The sequence below is a fragment of the Polypterus senegalus genome, chromosome 12, assembly GCF_016835505.1.
Source record: "Polypterus senegalus isolate Bchr_013 chromosome 12, ASM1683550v1, whole genome shotgun sequence".
Classification (NCBI taxonomy): Eukaryota; Metazoa; Chordata; class Cladistia; order Polypteriformes; family Polypteridae; genus Polypterus; species Polypterus senegalus.
The window spans coordinates 76,507,132-76,525,315 of NC_053165.1; the positions used below are offsets into that span (position 1 = coordinate 76,507,132).

Sequence of the window (18,184 nt, forward strand, 5' to 3'; positions counted from 1 at the left end):
CATTTTAGAAATTTTAAGAAAAAGACTAGGACAAAATCTGTGGTGGGCTGGCACCCTGCCCGGGATTTGTTCCTGCCTTGCACCCTGTGTTGGCTGGGATTGGCTCCAGCAGACCCCCGTGACCCTGTAGTTAGGGTATAGCGGGTTAGACACTGACTGACTGACTGACTGACTGACTAGGACAAAATGATCTCTTTGTGAAGATGACAACATGCTGTATATCACTGCTCTATACTGCCACATGGACTAAATATATTCATCTCAGGGTTCAAGATTAATTTGAATAAGAGCACATTATTTTCTATGAATAGCCTTGTGTATCAGCTTAAATTTGATCAATTTTCTTTAACTGTCTCACAGCAAGTGACATATTTAGCAGGCATAATTACACAAGGATTTAAGGATCCTTTCAAATTGAACTTGAGCAGCTTCATGTCTTCATCTTGGATTAGCAGGAATAAATAGTATTATTAAAATGAATGTCCTTGCAAGATGTTGATGCCCCTTTTAGGGGCCTTCCCTTTACTAGCAACAGCTCAAGTATGTTTTCATATCTCAGAGACATTTTTAAATGCTTTTGTTTAGTGAGGTGAACACACATTTTTATATTCTTTTATATTTTTATATTCATTTCAGCAGAACAAAGGGTTGACTGTAGCATCATTCCCTCAATGACACTTGTGCTTTTATCAGTTTCCATTTTTTATTATTTTAGTCTGACATTTATATTGCTATATACAGGTATACGGTCTTTCTTTTAAAAATATACATTTAGCAGACGTGCTGTATTTGGAATCAGGAATTTGTTGGCTACCAACAGAATTTAGTAAATTATTCAGAAACAGGCAAGTCCTACAGTGTAGCAGGACCCTCCTCTTGTTTGTCAGTGCTTCAGGATTGAGGACTGTGGAAATCCAAATGAAAAGAAAATCAAAAGGCCACTGGAGAGTAAGTGGGGCAGTCAGACTGTGGAGATGTTATGGAGTTGATAGGAGGCCATTCACAGACCAGCCTGCCGTCAAAGTCTACCACAGAAGGAAGACAAGGAGCTCAGACTGGAGGAGAAGAGCTGGCCACAGGTACTGCTCAATTACTGGCCGTCAAAGCTGATTTGAGGATATTCCTTAGTTAACTGACAACTTGTAGCTCTGAGGCTTGGGTTTGTTTTGAGGTCTTTTTTTACTATCAGGCACAAGTGCACATCAAGTTAGAGGACAACTGTAGATGGTGGCCAGTTACAGTACAGGAAGACTTCAGGACCAAGGACAGCAATGGAGAGCACTGTTGGACAAGACACTCTATGATAGATAGATAGATAGATAGATAGATAGATAGATAGATAGATAGATAGATTGATTGATTGATTGATTGATTGATTGATTGATCTTCACATACATTCCACCAGATTTCCGTCTTTACTTCAGCAGCCACTTTCCAAACTCACAGGTGTCTCTGGTCCCATTCCTTTCCGTTCATTGGGTTTCCAATGAGATTGTCAGGTAGATGATGTAGTTGCATGGGTTGGCATGACCTCTATCTAAAATCGTGGGACATGCCACATGGTGTGGGTCACTGCCTGCTGGTGGAGGTGACAGTAGCCACAGCATTGGGTTTAATCTCTCATTCCCACTGCCACAGGTGTAAATGAATGCTCACTCTCAGGTGTCGCTGGCTCAGCTGCCCCAAGGCTCAGTGCCCAGGTGATCCCCCACATCATTTCAGAGTTGCTTTTCTCCTGCACTAAGGAGCCTAGAGGAAAACCTGACCCCGACTTGAGCTCAATTTTTTCCTTTGGAAACAAGTCATTTGCCCAGGTCGGTTTTATGGGGTGTTCGGTCCCAGTCGCCTCATGGAGGGCAGTGTGGATGGGGTATTTGTTCGGGCTGCTTCACGTTTCCTGAAGACTTGAATGTATACGTGTAAAGCGACGGTGGGCTGCTGTACGAATCCTCGCGACAGGCCAGCACTTTGCGATTTGGCGAACCCTTTGGCGGGAAGGGGGTGGGGGTGTTTAGCGGGTCCCAGTCACCTTGAATCGCGCCCGGGATCGGTGCCCTGCTTTGGTGCCGCACGATCTAGGTGGGCTGAGCTCCCCCCGCTCCCATGGCAACTCGATAGATCCACTCTCTTGTCTGCTCGCTCGCGGTGTCTCGCTAGGACCAGGAGCAGAGGCTCCGTGATGTCAGCGGGCTGCTGCACAGGATCGTTCGCGGGATCCATGCCTGCCTCTCTCCGTCGTCCGACCGTGATGACCTCTCGTACTCCCACTAATCATGCGCCCTGCATCCCGGTGAGTGAGTGCGGAGGAACGACGCGGCGCTCGCTCGTCGCTCGGGATGTCTAATTAGGCGGCTCTGCGACGCGATCGGGATTCTCTGCTCGGCTGGCTGCGCGCCGCCGTCATGGACAGGCTGCCTCCCTCCATGCGCAAGCGGCTCTACAGCCTACCGCAGCACACGGGACACAAGGCTGCGATCATGGACGAGGAGGAAGACAGCGACAAGGACATTCGCAGGAAGAGCAGCATCAGGATGAAGCCGCTACCTTCACCGGCGGCCTCGGCCGGCGCAGAGAGCAAAGGAGGCGGAGAGGCGCTCATCATGGAGACGGACCTGGGGCGCCCCGCCAAGAGCAGCTCCAACGGGGACTGTCGCAGGTTCAAGGGGAGCCTGTCGTCCATCGCCAGCCGCCACTTGCACGAGTCCAGCGTGCCGGAGGAGAAGAGGCTCATCACCGAGGGCGACGTGACCCCCAGTGAGGAGAACGCCCCGACTGGCCCCCTGGATGGCGGCGCGGATTCGGGGGCACCAGGGGCGCCCGGCGGCTCACCGGGTGATGCGTTCAGCGACCCCAGCCTAGCGGACGACCAGGCCGGCTTCATGCACAGGCAGTTCGGGGCTATGCTGCAGCCCGGGGTGAACAAGTTCTCCCTGCGGATGTTCGGGAGTCAGAAGGCGGTGGAGCGGGAGCAGGAGCGGGTCAAGTCGGCTGGCTTCTGGATCATCCACCCATACAGCGACTTCAGGTAAAGGCACGTTGGTCCGGGGGTGGTGGGGTTCGTATGGGCTTTCGAAACGGAGAGGTGTGTCGGGCGGAAGTGTGTGATTTTTTCGGGTTAGAGGTGGGGTGTTTACATAACAGCCCCCTTGTAATGCCTCCATGCTGGCAAGAGTCCGCGTGATGTTTAGCAGACGCGGGCACACGGAGACGCAGCGAGTGGGCAGATGCCGGCAGGTGAGATGGGCATTAGGGAGAGCGGTAACGTGAAGGGTGAGTCGAGCAGACTTAGGGACCTACAGTGGGTGTGCGCACTTGGGCCAGCTGGGAGGGCGAGGGGCGAGCCTAGCGGGTCCTGGAGGAATCCGAAATGAAACTTGAATCAGCGCCCAGTGTGGACTGGCATGTCGGGGCATCGGCTTCGACGAACTTCCCGTATTCTTCATGTACTTATGAGACTCAGGGGTGAATGGGGAGCAGTCCTTGAGATGAAGACTGAACAGGGTGAACAGGGACTGGCATTTCCGGGCCTATCACTGCCAGTGTGCACTTTGCTTGTTCTCCCCATGTAACCCGGGGCTTTTTTCTCAAGGCTCTTAAGCAAGGGTCCGGTCAGTGGGCGACTTGAAACTGGCCCCGTTGTAAGTGTGTGCTGATGCCATCTTCAGCCCCTATAAGGCCCAAAGTTTTGGGCTCAGTGCTCACTTTGTGGGTCTCTATGGCGCCCAAAGCTGGCACTCGACGATCGCCCCGTACTGCTCCGCCAGATGAGTGAGTGTGCCCGTCAGTGGTGGGCCGGCTCCTGCCTCTCAGCCCTGGCATACTCGGATGTCTCTGTGCTCCTTATGTCCAGGTGTTCTGTGAGGTGGAAACTGATGCCCGCACTCCTAAATGCCTCGCAGCTCCCGAGATTTGGGTTCCACTCCCTGCCTTTGTCTAAAGTTGTTCACTTTGGGCTGATTGGCGTGTTTGTGCCTTGCATTGGGCTCGTGGCTCCTTCCTGGTGCCCACTCCTTATCTGCACACCCCCTGTGGCAGAAGTCCCAGTAGTCCTCTTATGGTCACCACTAGCCTCGCCACAGCCCATTTATTGGGGACGTTCTGAAAGTCCTCTCTGCCTCCATGTTGATGTGCTGACCACACGGTCAGGCAGTTTGTAGGTCAGTGCCATTGTCGTACACAGCTGGCAGCTGGGCATCCCTCACTCACAGCCATTTGGGGCAGCAGACCTGGATGGAGCAAGAGAACAGAGTGACCTGGTAAGTGATGGTGGCACACCGGGTAGCCATTTCTGTTGTGTACACGGCCTCACCTAGCCTTGCCAGTCTTGTGTCCGAACTGCTTCATTGGGCTGCCCACTAAGTGCGCCCTACGGACTCCTAATGGAGAGGCTGCTGTGGGCCCAGTGTGCCAGGGAGTGACATCAACGCATCTCTTGTAATCTGTGATGATAATCCACACCACAAATGGCTCACTCAGTCGAGCCTGGGCACGGAGCAGGGCTGACAGGGTGCCACTGGCTCTCTTCAGGGACACGCCTGATAACTCGCTCGCTATCAGGAAGACAGAAATGTGACAGTCCTCTTGCTGTTCTGGATGAGATAAAGATGAGCTCATCCTCCTGGAAAAGGCCCCGGAGACGCAGAGATTAAGCGCCGCTTTATCCAAAGGGCCTAGGTGGCACAGGCCTTTCTGACCCCCGGCACCCAATCCCTGCGAAGGATAGAGAGGCTTTAAGTGAGTCGCTCCATTTAGCCGTTACATCACCTGGTCTGGAAAGATAATGGCCTACAGGGCAACTGATAATGCCCGCATTAGGGGTCCCATCTGGGAGCAGATGTGCCATTAGTGCTCTCCTGCCCACCCGGCACGTAGCAGACAGACAGGTGACACCCGCTCCCGAGCGCGTGTGGAAACACTCAACTGACAGGCTGAGTCTGATAAAGCGCAGGATCAAAGGGGCCTCCTGTCAAAGCTCTCCTCGCGCCAGTCACGTGCCATGGCACCTCTTCTCAGATGCCCCTCCTGCTCCTACTCCTACTCCTCATGCCCTCTTCACATCTTGTGCCTCGCTTAGCTCGGGCTGGAGTGGCACGGGGACCACCTGCTGTAAAGGGTGCATTGTGTTGATCAGAAAGACCGCTTGATGGATCAGCTCAGCAGGAGTGGGCATGGCGCAGGTTCTGTAAAGTCACACTAACTTCCTGAGAGGCACTTTATGAAGTGAAGGATGACGGGCGATCGAGGGTAGCAGGGGCTCCTTTCCAGTCTGCCTTTCTGTCCATTTGTGACGTCTGCCTATCGACCTGCCTTGGTATTCTTTCACATCTGTCTAGTTTTGTATTTCTTCTTCACGGCCTTTGCTTTCGGCCTCTCACATATTCATGTATTATATAGCACCCTTCACACCCTGCATAGCCAACTTCCTTTGTGGTCGCGTCAGCAGGATGAGCTCCGATCTCACAATTCACAATTTGCAAACAGCCTTTGCATACTAAATGTCACAATAAGACGGTGGGCTGAGTGACATCCTCAGGGTCACACAACCAGTCCGAGGTCCAAGTGGTTCGGGGTCCTGGACCGCATCTACTAAGCTACGATGCCCGCCTGCCTCACCCCATCTTGTTCCTTCCCACCAGGTTCTACTGGGACCTGACCATGCTGCTCCTGATGGTGGGGAACCTGATCATCATCCCCGTCGGTATTACCTTCTTCAAGGATGAGCACACGCCTCCCTGGATCGTCTTCAACGTGGTGTCCGACACCTTCTTCCTCATCGACCTGGTGCTCAACTTTCGCACTGGCATCGTGGTGGAGGACAACACGGAGATCATCCTGGACCCCCAGCGCATTAAGATGAAGTACCTGCGCAGCTGGTTTGTGGTGGACTTCATCTCCTCCATCCCCGTGGACTACATCTTCCTCATCGTGGAAACGCGCATTGACTCGGACTTTTATAAGACTGCTCGTGCCCTGCGGATCGTGCGCTTCACCAAGATCCTAAGCCTGCTGCGCCTCCTGCGGCTATCCCGGCTCATCCGCTACATTCACCAGTGGGAAGAGGTAAGCTGGCATGTCGACCTGGGGTGGGGGGAGACCTGCGGGTGGTCAAGGGAGGACATGCAATACATGACCAGACTAGGCCTGTCGAGCAGGGGCTGTCACGGCTGCAGCCCTTCCTCCAGAGTGGACCATAAGGGGTCACCGGTGGTCTCGCGAGGATGATGGGAGCCTCCAGAAGGTGGATTGAGAGCTCAGAGCCCGCCTGCCTGCTAACGAGACCTTGGCAGCCTGCCCAGCCGGCTAATTGGCTCACTTTTATTCAATGACAAGGCCACAAAGTATTATGGGAAGCATCTCCCTGTGAAAAATGGGAACTGCAAGGTGACTTCAAAGTCGGACTGGGGGGCTGCCAAGCAGATTATCTTTGACATGGGGCCTGAAAGAAGTGATCCCGCATGATGCCACGTGGCTCAGCTGTGTGTGAGCTGAGGTAACCCCAACCTAAGGAGCTGAAGCAGGACCATGGGAATCTGAGGGTTAGGGTGTCTTGTCAGACTTGCTGTACTCAGTGTGGTCTATGGGGGCATCAGGTGGTCTAGTGCTAGTGTGCACCACACCAGCTCGTGCCCAGTGCTGTCTGATGCTAGTAATCTCCACCATTGGGCGACTGGTCACTTAACGTGTTGGCCATTTTCACCGGGTCCTGGCGACCAGAGTTTAGTCACCTTAGGGCTCTGCCCCAGATGTTGTCTGCTCAGGTGGCACAGGCTTTGTCCATATGGTGGGTTAGGGTGGCAAGCACCTGCAAGATGTGTTTGGAAACAAAAGTGGATGTTGATCAGCATGCAGAATATGAGTATTCACCTTCCTCAAGTTGATTTTTGGCAGAACCTTCAGGCTTGGCTTGGCTGAAAACTGGCCATGTCCCCTCGTGCCAGTCAATGACCTTGTTATCGTCTTAACTGGTGTCCACAGCATTGACTTGGTGGCCTTGAAGCCACTCCAGTGAGACTCGATGTTGGACTAATGGCCTCCCAAGTCCCGTGTGTCTCGATGAATTTCCTCCAGGGCTCCCCCTCTGCCCTCAGCACCTGCCAGAAGAAGGTTGGAAGGTGTTGGGGCCGCAGAGATGAGATCTCAGACTCAGGGTCCACTTAGTTCTCTCCCTGCTGGCAAGACAGGCTTCTCTACATGCCTGGCTCTTATCGTCAGGATTTGAAATGGCAGATGGGAAGATAAGTGAAGGGACCAGGAGAGGAGAGAAGGAGAAAATGGGAAACGCCAGGGTGTGGAGCCAAAAGACCCAAATCCAAAACACTGAGCAAACTCAAAGATCCGATTCCTTTGGACTGCATGCACAAACTTGGGCATTGAAGTTACTGTGCCATCATCTTCAAAGGGGACGTGGCAATCATACCACATGACGGATCAACTCCTGTCACAGGGTAACTGGGGCCAATGCACTCATCCATGACCCAAAGCACCATGCAAAACGTCCTGAAAATAACGAAATAACGATAAAGTCAAATGTAATGAGCTGGAGGGCCAAAGGGAGAAAAGAAATGGACAGGGAAATGAAACTGAAGGCCAGGGAGAGGCAAAGATCTCAGGGAATAAAAACAGAAATCGGGACGCCTCTCCTCTCGTCAGAGACGTCTGTCGTGAAATGGGCGGGGGGGCTCTCTTCAGCGCTCTCGTGTAGGTGCGATCACCGAGAGCCTTCGGTCCTATGAGCGTCGCCCGTGACACCGCGACCCAGGAGCGAATGACACGGACGAGACGGGAGGCCGAGGCTGAAGTGTGGGGCTGGCGAGTCCATAGGGCGGGCGCCGAATCCAAAGTCAGTGACAGAGCGGGGAGGTTTGTCTTCTCTTGGCGGCGTTTTGAAGAGGCTCGGTATGGGAAGAATGTGCCTGTTGAGACACCAGGAAGTGCGGGAAGAGCGAGGACCTCGGTGGCATCACCCACGCAAAATGCAAACAGGGCATACGTTTGTGCAGGAATGATTGAGTTTTTTCAGGAGTTTTAAACAGGAGAATGTAAGGAAGCCGCATGGATTCATTCTTTTTGGACTTCTTTATTCCTCATGCGGCACCATAAAGCAGGAGACCAAGGTCCCCTTCTCCCAGTACACCCTTTATAAAGAAGCACAGATGGCCCCCAGTAAGCCATTACTCTGGCAGTGGCTCTTTCTAGTAATGTTCTGGTGACAAATGTGCTTGACTGGGAAGTCATCCCACTGTTGCCCTTTTTCATTCTGTGCCTGTTGTTCTTCTGCCAGTGCGGTGCCAGCGTTGTTCAAAGGTGAAGGAGCACCAGGCCTGCCCAGGTGGACTCACTTGCCAATTTTCCATATCCTTGGGCGTTGTGATTCCTGTGCCAATCACTTGAAGAGCATGTTTGTGGTGACAGAAGTCCCAAGGCAGCAATGCCAACCGCAGCACATTTGAAAATGAAGACAACAAATGGCAACACAATGATGTCAGTCTTGAAAGGATAAAAAAATCATCAAAGTTGGCTAATTGTTTGTCAAAACTAAGAAGCCATCATTGAGAAATATGTCAGAAAACGAAAATGAAATCCAGTTCTCCATGCAGCACAAGCCTTAAGTGAAGCACTGATGTGACGTGAGCCTCCTGACGTGCGCCCCCTCGCCCTGCTTGATGCCACTTTGCACGTTGCCCCAATGCCACTGGCACAGTCTGTCCTGACGGGGCACGTGCCGCTGCCCACTGCTGCCCAGACATCACTCCTGGGGTCCAGCGAGCTGCACAGGTTTTGCTTGTTAAGCGAAGCACAAATTAAACCCAAAGCCCTTGCAGGAAAGATGACTAAAATGACCCAAATTCTCCGTGTCTGGTGTGCCCAAGGGGTCACGTTCTGTCCCTTTTCATCACATAATGCGCCCGGTGCAGCCGAGATGCCAATCTGAACCCACTAAATGCCAGGCGGGCGTGAAGTGACTGAAGACAGGTGAGCTGGATGGGGGCCGGGCGGAGATGAACTTGGACCCTCCTGACGTCCCAGCAGGCCCTGGGGGTCCCTTAGCAGGGCGTTGATCCCCAAAGTGAACCCAGAGTTCATTGGTGTGTTTTTTTCAATTCTGTTTCATCAACACTCAGAAGTGACAGAAGCCAAAGAAAAATGATGATGACGAGCAGATGAAGAAGCAATGAGGTCAAAGCAAAAAGAGCGCAGCAAGTGAAGTCCCAGGCCTTGACTGCAACAAGTGTGTTAAACTGCGAGGGTCCGATGACGTCACGCAACTCCGCTTGCAGCTGCCAGGTGGTAAGAAAACAAAATGGCAACGCGATAAATCCACGGGACCCCATGAGAAAGCTGCCGAAAGCGGCCTCCTCCTCGGAGACCCCAGCGTCCAGATGAAAGCGGGCAGAGGTGCTACCATATGTGCAATGGAACGGGTTGAGCAGACTTCCGCTTTCAGAGTGTCGGACATTTGTCACCACGGCAGCTGCAATAAACGGTCCGTGCCACAAAAGAGGATGGCCAGGCGGAGTCAAACTTTGTTCATATAGCGCCTTGAGATGAGAAACGGGTAAATAAATGAGGAGGCTAATTTCAGTCCCAGACGAGACAAAGCAGAGATGTGTGGGCAAAGGGCCCTGGGCACGTGCCAGGAGACCCCTCAGCCCATCAGGCCCGGCTGCTTAGCTAAGTGCTCTGTCGTGCCCCCCCAGGTACATGCCCTCACATCTGTGCCCCTTTCCTCACAGATCTTCCACATGACGTACGACCTAGCTAGCGCTGTGGTGCGCATCGTGAACCTCATCGGGATGATGCTGCTGCTGTGCCACTGGGATGGCTGCCTGCAGTTCCTGGTCCCCATGCTGCAGGACTTCCCTGAGGACTGCTGGGTTTCACAGAACAAAATGGTGGTGAGTAGCGAGCGGGCACGGGCGAGCGGAGTGAGGATGGTGGAGCCACTAGAGGAGTCGGAAGGAGACGAGAGCAGCTCCCCCTTGGCAAAGAGCCCCTCTTTGTGATGTCTGCGTTCTTCTGATGCCAGGCGGCATTCAGTGAGAAGTGCACAGGTGAATGCCATGGGGGCTAAACCGAGGGCAAGGCACTCCCTGCAATTTCACATGAATGTGGGAGTGAGCAGCGCTGCGCTGGCAAGTTAGGTGGCAGGTACTGTATAAGTGTGGCGATTTTCAAATAACGAGTGTCTGCTTGTTTCACAGAACGACACGTGGGGCCAGCAGTACTCGTATGCCCTCTTCAAGGCCATGAGTCACATGCTGTGCATCGGCTATGGCCAGCAAGCGCCCATTGGCATGACGGATGTGTGGCTGACCATGCTGAGCATGATTGTGGGTGCCACCTGCTATGCCATGTTCATCGGCCACGCCACAGCTCTCATCCAGTCGCTGGATTCGTCACGACGTCAGTACCAAGAGAAGGTGAGTGCAGGGGGCACAATGGGCACTGGCTGGGGGGCCCCAGGAGCATAGGTGCCCACGATGTTTCTGATTGGCAGTCAAAACAGGATCCCCAGTGCACACACACACACGCACACACATGCACACACACACAGAGTTTGACTCCGCTGGAGCTGTGATAGAAGATTCCCGGGCCACCTGCCAGTACGAAGGTCCAATAATCGATGAGAGACGTAATAAAAGTAGGGACGAGTGTCTCAGCATTAGAGAAGGCAAGGAAAGAGCGAACACTGGAAACGTGGCAGAGGTGGAAGTAAGAAAGGCTCGTATTTGTGCTTGTTTGCTTAGATCTCACCCGCCTCGTGTCAATACTGGCACGCTGCCACTCTCAGGTTTGTTAAAAGGCTTCATTGGCACAGAGAGGAAGCAGAGGAGTGACCAGTCCCCTCACTGGTCATATGTTGGCATCCCGGGGTCCACTTTCAGCTGATCCATGCCTGTCTTCGGAGTGCTTCCATATTGGATTGTTGCTGGTGCCAAAGCTGCTCCAGTTCCATTATTGTACCTGCTTCTTCTATTTCGAGGTTGTGGAGGCAAATAGCGCTGGGCACAAGGCAACATCTGGTGCTGGGTGGGGTGTCAGAGTGACCAGTTAACCCAACACACACACACATTTGGGTAAAGAACCAGAAGACAACCAACACAGAGACGTAAAGGACATATGAATGCCATAGACGGTGGCAGCACTGAGGTGCCAGTGTCATGGGGCAGGATGTAGAACTCAGGTTGTGTTGAAATGACACAACTAAAGAAGTAAATGCCACAGACGAATTCACCTGGAAATGTCTGGCCAACCCCAGCCTGGCAGTGCCCCTCACTCTACAGAACTCATTTTCTGGTGATTTCTTACCCACAGCTGAGTGCTTGAAAAGTGCAGATCACACACACGCGCACATGTGCCCACCAGTCTGACCACCCCACGCCCTAATCAGAGGTGACACGAACACACATACTACACCATTCGTATTCCCAAAAGAGTTTCTGTCCCACCATTTTGGATTTGCTCGTCCTGCTGAGGCAGAGATGGTGGAGCCTGAACTCTATTCTCCATCTTCTTCTAGGCACATGTCATCAAGGATGTCCTATTTCTGCTGTGCCTACTTCAAGGGACACCAAAGAGTCATCAGGACAAGAGACCCCATGAAGGAATGCAGTTCCATCCGGCTGACTCTGCACCACCAGTGCCAGTGTGTCTGTGCCAGTGTAGGTGGACTCAGCAGCCGGATCACCAACTGTCCATGGCCCAAGCGTGATCCTCATTTTCACTTCCGTGAATCTGCGACTCTGGCGGACACAAGTGCACGCTGATGTGCTGGTTGCTATGGTAACCAGGCGGCATCAAACAGCTGACTTGTTTTAGAGAGAATGAAAGTGACAGCATCTGAAGCGGTGTGTGTGTGCGTGTGTGTGTGTGTGTGTGTGTGTGTGTGTGTGTGTGTGTGGATATGAGCCTTCAGCTGTGCCCTCTAGAAAGTCCAATTAAGGCAGCTCTGATTGTAAGGCCAAGGCCACAGATGCCAAGGTCAGGGGAAGCTCATGACTGCTGAGCCAAAGACAGGGGTGACACTGCTTATAGCTGGTACTACAACTCAGGTTGATGAATTGCTTCCTGGTAATCTGCCATCCTTGTGGGACCGCTGAAGCTGCCAGATTCATGCCCACACCATGCTGCAGGCCTCCTCTGCTTAATGTGCAAGCCCCTGGTGCCTAATTACTGCAACCTGGCATGCTGATGCAGATCCTTATTTTGGCATCTTTAAAGTAGAAAGGAAGAAAGCTGTCAGGTTTGTAAGAAAATGAAGTAGGTGCCACGTCTCTGTAGAGCAAAGAAAAGGGCAGCATGGGAGAGGGATCTGGGCAGAGCAGGCTGGGACTCTTCTGGTGCAGCCATCACTTTGGAGTGCTGGCACTCTCCACCCTTTCCCAGTGCAGTACATAACCCCCAATCACTCCAGATATGCCTTTAGTATGCCCCCCTTCATAACTGGTCCCTCTCCAATGCCACCACAGTGCCCTTGCCAGTCACACAGACTAATAAGTTGCTGCTTCCCACTGAAGTCTTTCCATCTTTGTTATTTTCAGTACAAGCAGGTGGAGCAGTACATGTCCTTCCACAAACTGCCCGCTGACATGCGCCAGCGCATTCATGACTACTATGAGCACCGATACCAGGGCAAGATGTTTGATGAGGAGAGCATCCTGGGAGAGCTGAGTGAGCCGCTGCGTGAGGTGAGTCCTCGGATGCTGCTAATGTTTCACGGAAGCCTGGCAGTGTGGGCACTGATGACAAGGGCACCCTGTGGTCAAGTGCTCAGCTCGTGGTATCCGATAGCCCAGAGTCAGCATCATGGCGATACCCACTGGGCATGTGTCCTGAGTGGCTTGCCTCTTTGATGTCCACCTCCGGACATGTGTAGAGTCCTCTCTTGGCACATCTCCGGCTGGTGCGGGTAGACACCTGAACACCGTTGTTCCCTGTGCTTTTGTCCTGTACAGGAGATCATCAACTTTAACTGCCGTAAGCTTGTGGCATCAATGCCACTATTTGCCAATGCTGACCCCAACTTTGTGACCTCCATGCTGACCAAGCTGCGCTTCGAGGTGTTCCAGCCAGGCGATTATATCATCCGGGAGGGCACCATCGGCAAGAAAATGTACTTCATCCAGCATGGCATTGTCAGCGTGCTCACCAGAGGGAACAAGGAGACCAAGCTGTCAGATGGCTCCTACTTTGGGGGTAAGCGCGGGTGGGCGTGCTCTTTCCAGTAGTGCCATGCCAGGTGTCCCTAACCTCATGCCAGACAATCACGCCATGTCTGTTCCATGCAGAGATCTGCCTGCTGACCCGTGGACGGCGGACGGCCAGCGTTCGGGCCGACACCTACTGCCGCCTGTACTCGTTGTCTGTGGACAACTTCAACGAGGTCCTGGAGGAGTATCCCATGATGAGGCGGGCCTTCGAGACTGTGGCGCTGGACCGGCTGGACCGAATAGGTAAGGGAAGCCATAGCTTGGCTCAGGGTCAGGGCGGCATGGCTCTAAGGAGACCCACAAAGGTGGCACAGGAAGACGATGGCAGATAGCTGCTATCTCAATGCCAAGGAACGAAGGGTAAGGTGATGAGTCCTGCTTTTGTGCCCTTTGGTGTTATTTCCCAGTAGAATTAAGTCATTTCCACCGTGATCATTTGCTGATGCAGCGCCCATAGCCTCCTCCATTTTGTCATGCACGGTTTAAGATGGCGTCCAAGGGGATGGGTGATTCGGCCATTTGGTGAAAGGGTCCTCAGGCCTTTCGGATGTTTTGCTTTTGTTTTTTTGTTTCTTTTCATTTCTGCCTCGTGTTCATCAGTTTGACCTTTGCCCGTTTTAACAAAGCTTCTACTTCTTGCCCTCTATGGCTTCTTTCCTTTCCCAGTCCTTGTGGTGGTCCTGTTTGACACCCAGGCTGCCTTTGCCCCCGCCGTGAGATGGCACTCCACAGGCTCGAGGGGCTAACCCCACAATCAGACCTGGAGGGAGTTTCAAAGCCCAGCTTCCAAGTCTGAGATTCTTACAATTAGTCCTTTAATTGGCACCAATCAACGAGTTTGCCAAGGTCACCAGGCAGCAGTACCCATTGGGACAGTGGAAGTCGAGGAGGACGTGAGAGGCAGCCGATGGCAGGACGAAGTCAGCAGGCCAGCGCCAGGGTAACTGCACGGCCTTCTGGACTTGAAGACAGCGGTGATTCGGAGACGTCTAGGACTTGAACGTTGGGTTGGTTTCCACATCGCTGTTTTGTATTCTGTCCTCAGTAACAGGTGTTTGTTGTTGGCAGTAACAACTTCTGAAAGTCACAAAGCGTGACGTCACCAATCAAGATGGTCGGCACCAGTCTAGTATGGCGATGATGGGAGAGCTGAAATGCCCCCTAAGACCCCCGTGACTAGACATGGCTGCGGCACGTTCAGAGCCTTGTTCAGTTTGGGTACGAGTCTAAAGCCATGACTGAGCCCGATTGCTGAGTGAAAGAACGTAATCCCCAAGTTCAGATGACCATCAGCTCAGAATGACCAGACGAGGTCTCACATCTAAACATTAGACCAACAGAAACACATCTGACGAGAACTGTCCACTCAGCCCGCCAAGATGCGCCAATCCAATCCTCCGAATCCCCCCAAAGCTCTAAGACACTCTGGCGTCACAAGGGTTTGCCCGGGACCACTTACATCACGTGGCCGCACTGCCCGGCACCTCCAGCACACCAAAGGGCCCCGGCGAGTCCCGCGGGCAGCACTGCTTATTTCTGCTCGAGTCTAATCAGCTGAGCCCAAAATAGCTCACGTTGAGGCTGCTGATTGTTTCCTGCTTCCAAATTTGGACCTCGGTTGGCACCAAACATCCTGACACAGGAAGTGCTCTGCCAGTGCATTTATGGCTCATATAAAAAAAATCTGTTGACTCCACATGAGCGAGGGAAGTCAATTTGCCCAGGAGGTGGGGGGAGTGGGGGTTTGGAGGGGTGGACAGGGAGCGGGCCCTGCCGCATTCAGCAGACACAGGTGTATCGAGGTGCCAGGCCTGGCCCGACATTCACTGTCGCTTCTCTCCAACAGGCAAGAAGAACTCCATCCTTCTGCACAAGGTCCAGCACGACCTGAACTCGGGTGTCTTCAACTACCAAGAAAATGAGATCATCCAGCAAATTGTGCAGCATGACCGAGAAATGGCCCACTGCGCCCATCACCTGCAGAACGCTGCCCCACCCAGCTCCAGCTCCACGCCCGTCATCTGGACTCCTCTGATTCAGGCTCCACTCCAGGCTGCGGCGGCCACCACATCAGTGGCCATCGCGCTGACCCATCACCCTCGCTTCCCCGGCGCACTCTTTCGGCCACCAGTCTCGGTGCTGGGCTCTCTCGGCAAGCAGCCACCCACGACGCCCCGGCAGCTCAAGAGGTTTCATTCCTTTGTCCCGTCTGCCCGTCCCTCGCCGTCCAGTACGCCGTCCCAGTTCCAGACCCCGGGCCTGGACACCCCAACGCTGGCCTCCTTCCAGGCACATCAGCCCCCAGGGACTTCAGCCTCGGCGAGCCTGAGCCAATTGCACCGTGCCTCCATGAACTCGCCCCAAGGCCCCAGTGCCGCCTCCATCTTCACCTTCGGCCAGCTCCAGCAGTCTTCGTCCGCCTCGTCTTCCTCCAGTGTGGCCCAGTTTCAGCATCATAAGCAGCGCGATTTGAGCGGCGTCTCCCCGGCGGGACCCGGCTTCTTTCAGCAGGACGCGTGTGCTTCGCCTACAGCCTCCCTGCTCAGTCAGCTGCAGGCCTCACCCCGGCCGCCCCAAGGCTTTGTGGCGAACGGCAGGACTTCCAGCGGCCTCAATCTCTTCCAGACTCCTCCGTCCGGCACTCCTTCTGGCCTGGGCTCTCCATCCTCGGTGCAGGCACGTGGCTTGGCGGGAGCACCCTTGGGCTCGGCGTCTCAGCTTCACCCGGTGGGCCCCGGTTCTGCCGGGGCCTCCCCCAGCTACTCGCCTCTTGCCCCGAGCCCCTCGGTGCTCAGCAGGACTTTCCAGGCCAGCGGTGTGCCGAGCGAGTCGGGCTCCCAGAGTAGTCTGCTCCTCCCACAGACTTGTAGCCACGCGGCGGTGGTGGCCCAGCCGCTGTCCCAAGACATAAAGCTCATGTCCGCCTCCCAGCCCACACTTCCCCAGGAGATGACTCGTGGCGCCGGTCGGGGGCCCCAGCACTCGTCCCGGGAGTCCGTCATCAGCTTTGGCGCCTCAGCGAGACCCTGCAGCTCTGTGCCCGGCCGAATGACTCTCCCCAGGCAGATGTCGTCAGGGTCTATACCTCAGACACCAAATGTGGGGACCACCCTACCCCTGACTTTCCTGCCCCCCAAGAGCTCTGCGGCGTTCCCGGCTGAACTCGAGCCCGTGCGCTCCAAGCTGCCCTCCAACTTGTGATGCCACTGTGTCTTTGTTCAATTCTGCAAGATAACTGTGATGCCTGGGTTGTGCTCTTCATTTGCACCCGTAGCCCCTCACTTTTTTATAGCTGCTTGTGTTGGGGGGTGGGGGGGGTGGGGGTCTGACTGCCCAAAGAAGCCCAAAGCCTTTCCAGATGCCCGTCTTCCCCCATTGGCCTCCCTGCAGGAATTAAGGAAGGGGGTGGTTGAGACTTGGCTGGTAACTCAACGCCAGCAAGACAGCGCCACCTAAAGGGCGGCATCAGTGGTAGGTTCCGCTGGCCAGAGCTATGAGCCAGTCATCTATTCTGTAAGCTAAGACTCATTTTTGTCCCTCTGCCAATTTTCCAGGTCACAGTTTGGCCCAAAGTGCCCCGGGTATTCTAGGTTGCCAGCCCCACAGAGTGCCCAGCAGAGTCCCAGTGGTTTAACATAGGCAAAGAGAGAAGAGGGGAGATAAGGAGAGGAATGAGCTTCTCTCGCGGACACACCCAATGTTGAGATGCCACTGGATCTCTTGGCAGGCCATTCACACTGGCATCCTGGAGTCCCCACAGCAAAAGCCCGGTGTGTCTTGCTGACCTCTGTTTGGCCCCTCGTACTGTCACTCCAATCCTTGTCCCCTTACTAGCTGGCAGCAGCGGTGTCCCTAAAGTGGGATTTGTGCGGTGTCAGATGGGAGGGTGAGACCCAGCGTGGCACTTAGGGGACGGACACAGCTGGCCACTCAGTATTTTTGCACTGAGCTGTGCCACGGGAGAATGGCTGGCAAACCCGAGGCACACGATGAGGTGCAGCCCCCCTTGCCAGCAGGGGGTTAGCAGAGGGCAGCAGGCTCACCGGTGACTGCCTTGTTCCCAGTAACTCTTCTAAAGCAGCTCTCTGCATCCCAAACCAAACTGGAGGCCCATGCTAAAGCAATAAGTTCACGTCCATGCGATGAACATGCAGCTCGTTGTCTGGAGGAGGAAGATGGGCGACCGCACAAGCTGATGTGCCGATATGCAAACTAGCCGACGAGCTTTGCCAGGAGCTATGGAAAGCATCCAATAAAGATGAGCTTTCGATGGCCTCTCGTCTTATTCTTTGCTGACCTCGCGGCGGGTAGGGACGATCACGTCATGGCATGTGCCAGGGGCCGTCACTCACACCCCTCCCAGAATGCCAAACTATGCTTGCTGAGCAAATGGGAAGACGTCTGTGCCCAGTAATGGTGAAACCAAGAAAACTGGCACTGAACTGTGGCCTGCCATGGTGATCGAAAGAGGTGGGGGGTTGACATGCTGGGACCAAAAGTGCCACCTTACACCTTTGTCACACTGTATACATTTTAACTGCGTCTTCTTTAGAAAAGCAAAAGCAGGTCCGCACCACTTGGGTGCCACTGAAGGAAGTGGTATTCCCTCACAAAGGGAGGCTTGGCAACCTCCATGATGGGGCAACACTGGCCTAGTCGGAGAAATGAGGGGCTACATATGGCTGGCGGCCTCTCACACATTCAGCTTCACAGGGGGCTGTCTTTGAGCAGACCACCTTCCGTCGTCTGTGACTCACCTGTCCTGCTCCTCACAAGGCCCACCGGCTCTGCTCATTCCAAATGGAGGGCGTCCTCCTTCACGGAGTCCCTAACCCTAACCCTAGTGACTGTTAAGAGCCATCGAGCAGAGTTTGTTGTCGAGGCCCTCCACAGAATGGGCTCCTGTGCCACTCTACCCAGAGGCGAGGTGCGTGGCAGCAAACTCACCCGAGCCTGGCAGATGAGATCCAACT

General features: G+C 54.0%; 1 protein-coding gene across 3 annotated transcripts; it reads left to right on the plus strand.

Moving 5' to 3' along the window:
* The first annotated feature begins 1,409 nt into the window (after window positions 1-1,409).
* hcn4 (hyperpolarization activated cyclic nucleotide-gated potassium channel 4) lies at window positions 1,410-17,476 on the plus strand. Of its 3 annotated transcripts, none has more exons than XM_039772354.1 (8): window positions 1,410-3,025; window positions 5,637-6,060; window positions 9,735-9,896; window positions 10,203-10,421; window positions 12,543-12,689; window positions 12,957-13,197; window positions 13,290-13,454; window positions 15,058-17,476. In XM_039772354.1, the coding sequence occupies exons 1-8, from the start codon at window positions 2,403-2,405 to the stop codon at window positions 16,410-16,412; spliced, it is 3,336 nt and encodes a 1,111-aa protein (XP_039628288.1). In that variant the 5' UTR covers window positions 1,410-2,402; the 3' UTR covers window positions 16,413-17,476. The 3 variants fall into 3 exon arrangements, with proteins under 3 accessions (XP_039628288.1, XP_039628289.1, XP_039628290.1); XM_039772356.1 differs by lacking the exon at window positions 1,410-3,025 and adding an exon at window positions 5,089-5,311; XM_039772355.1 differs by lacking the exons at window positions 9,735-9,896; window positions 10,203-10,421 and having other exon boundaries at window positions 1,414-3,025.
* The last annotated feature ends 708 nt before the right edge of the window (window positions 17,477-18,184 follow it).

Coding starts and splice junctions, on each gene's coding strand:
- hcn4 (XM_039772354.1), top strand. CDS start 2,403: ATGGACAGGCTGCCTCCCTCCATGCGCAAGCGGCTCTACAGCCTACCG. Junction 6,061..9,734: donor ACATTCACCAGTGGGAAGAG/GTAAGCTGGCAT, acceptor CTTTCCTCACAG/ATCTTCCACATGACGTACGA. Junction 10,422..12,542: donor GACGTCAGTACCAAGAGAAG/GTGAGTGCAGGG, acceptor TGTTATTTTCAG/TACAAGCAGGTGGAGCAGTA.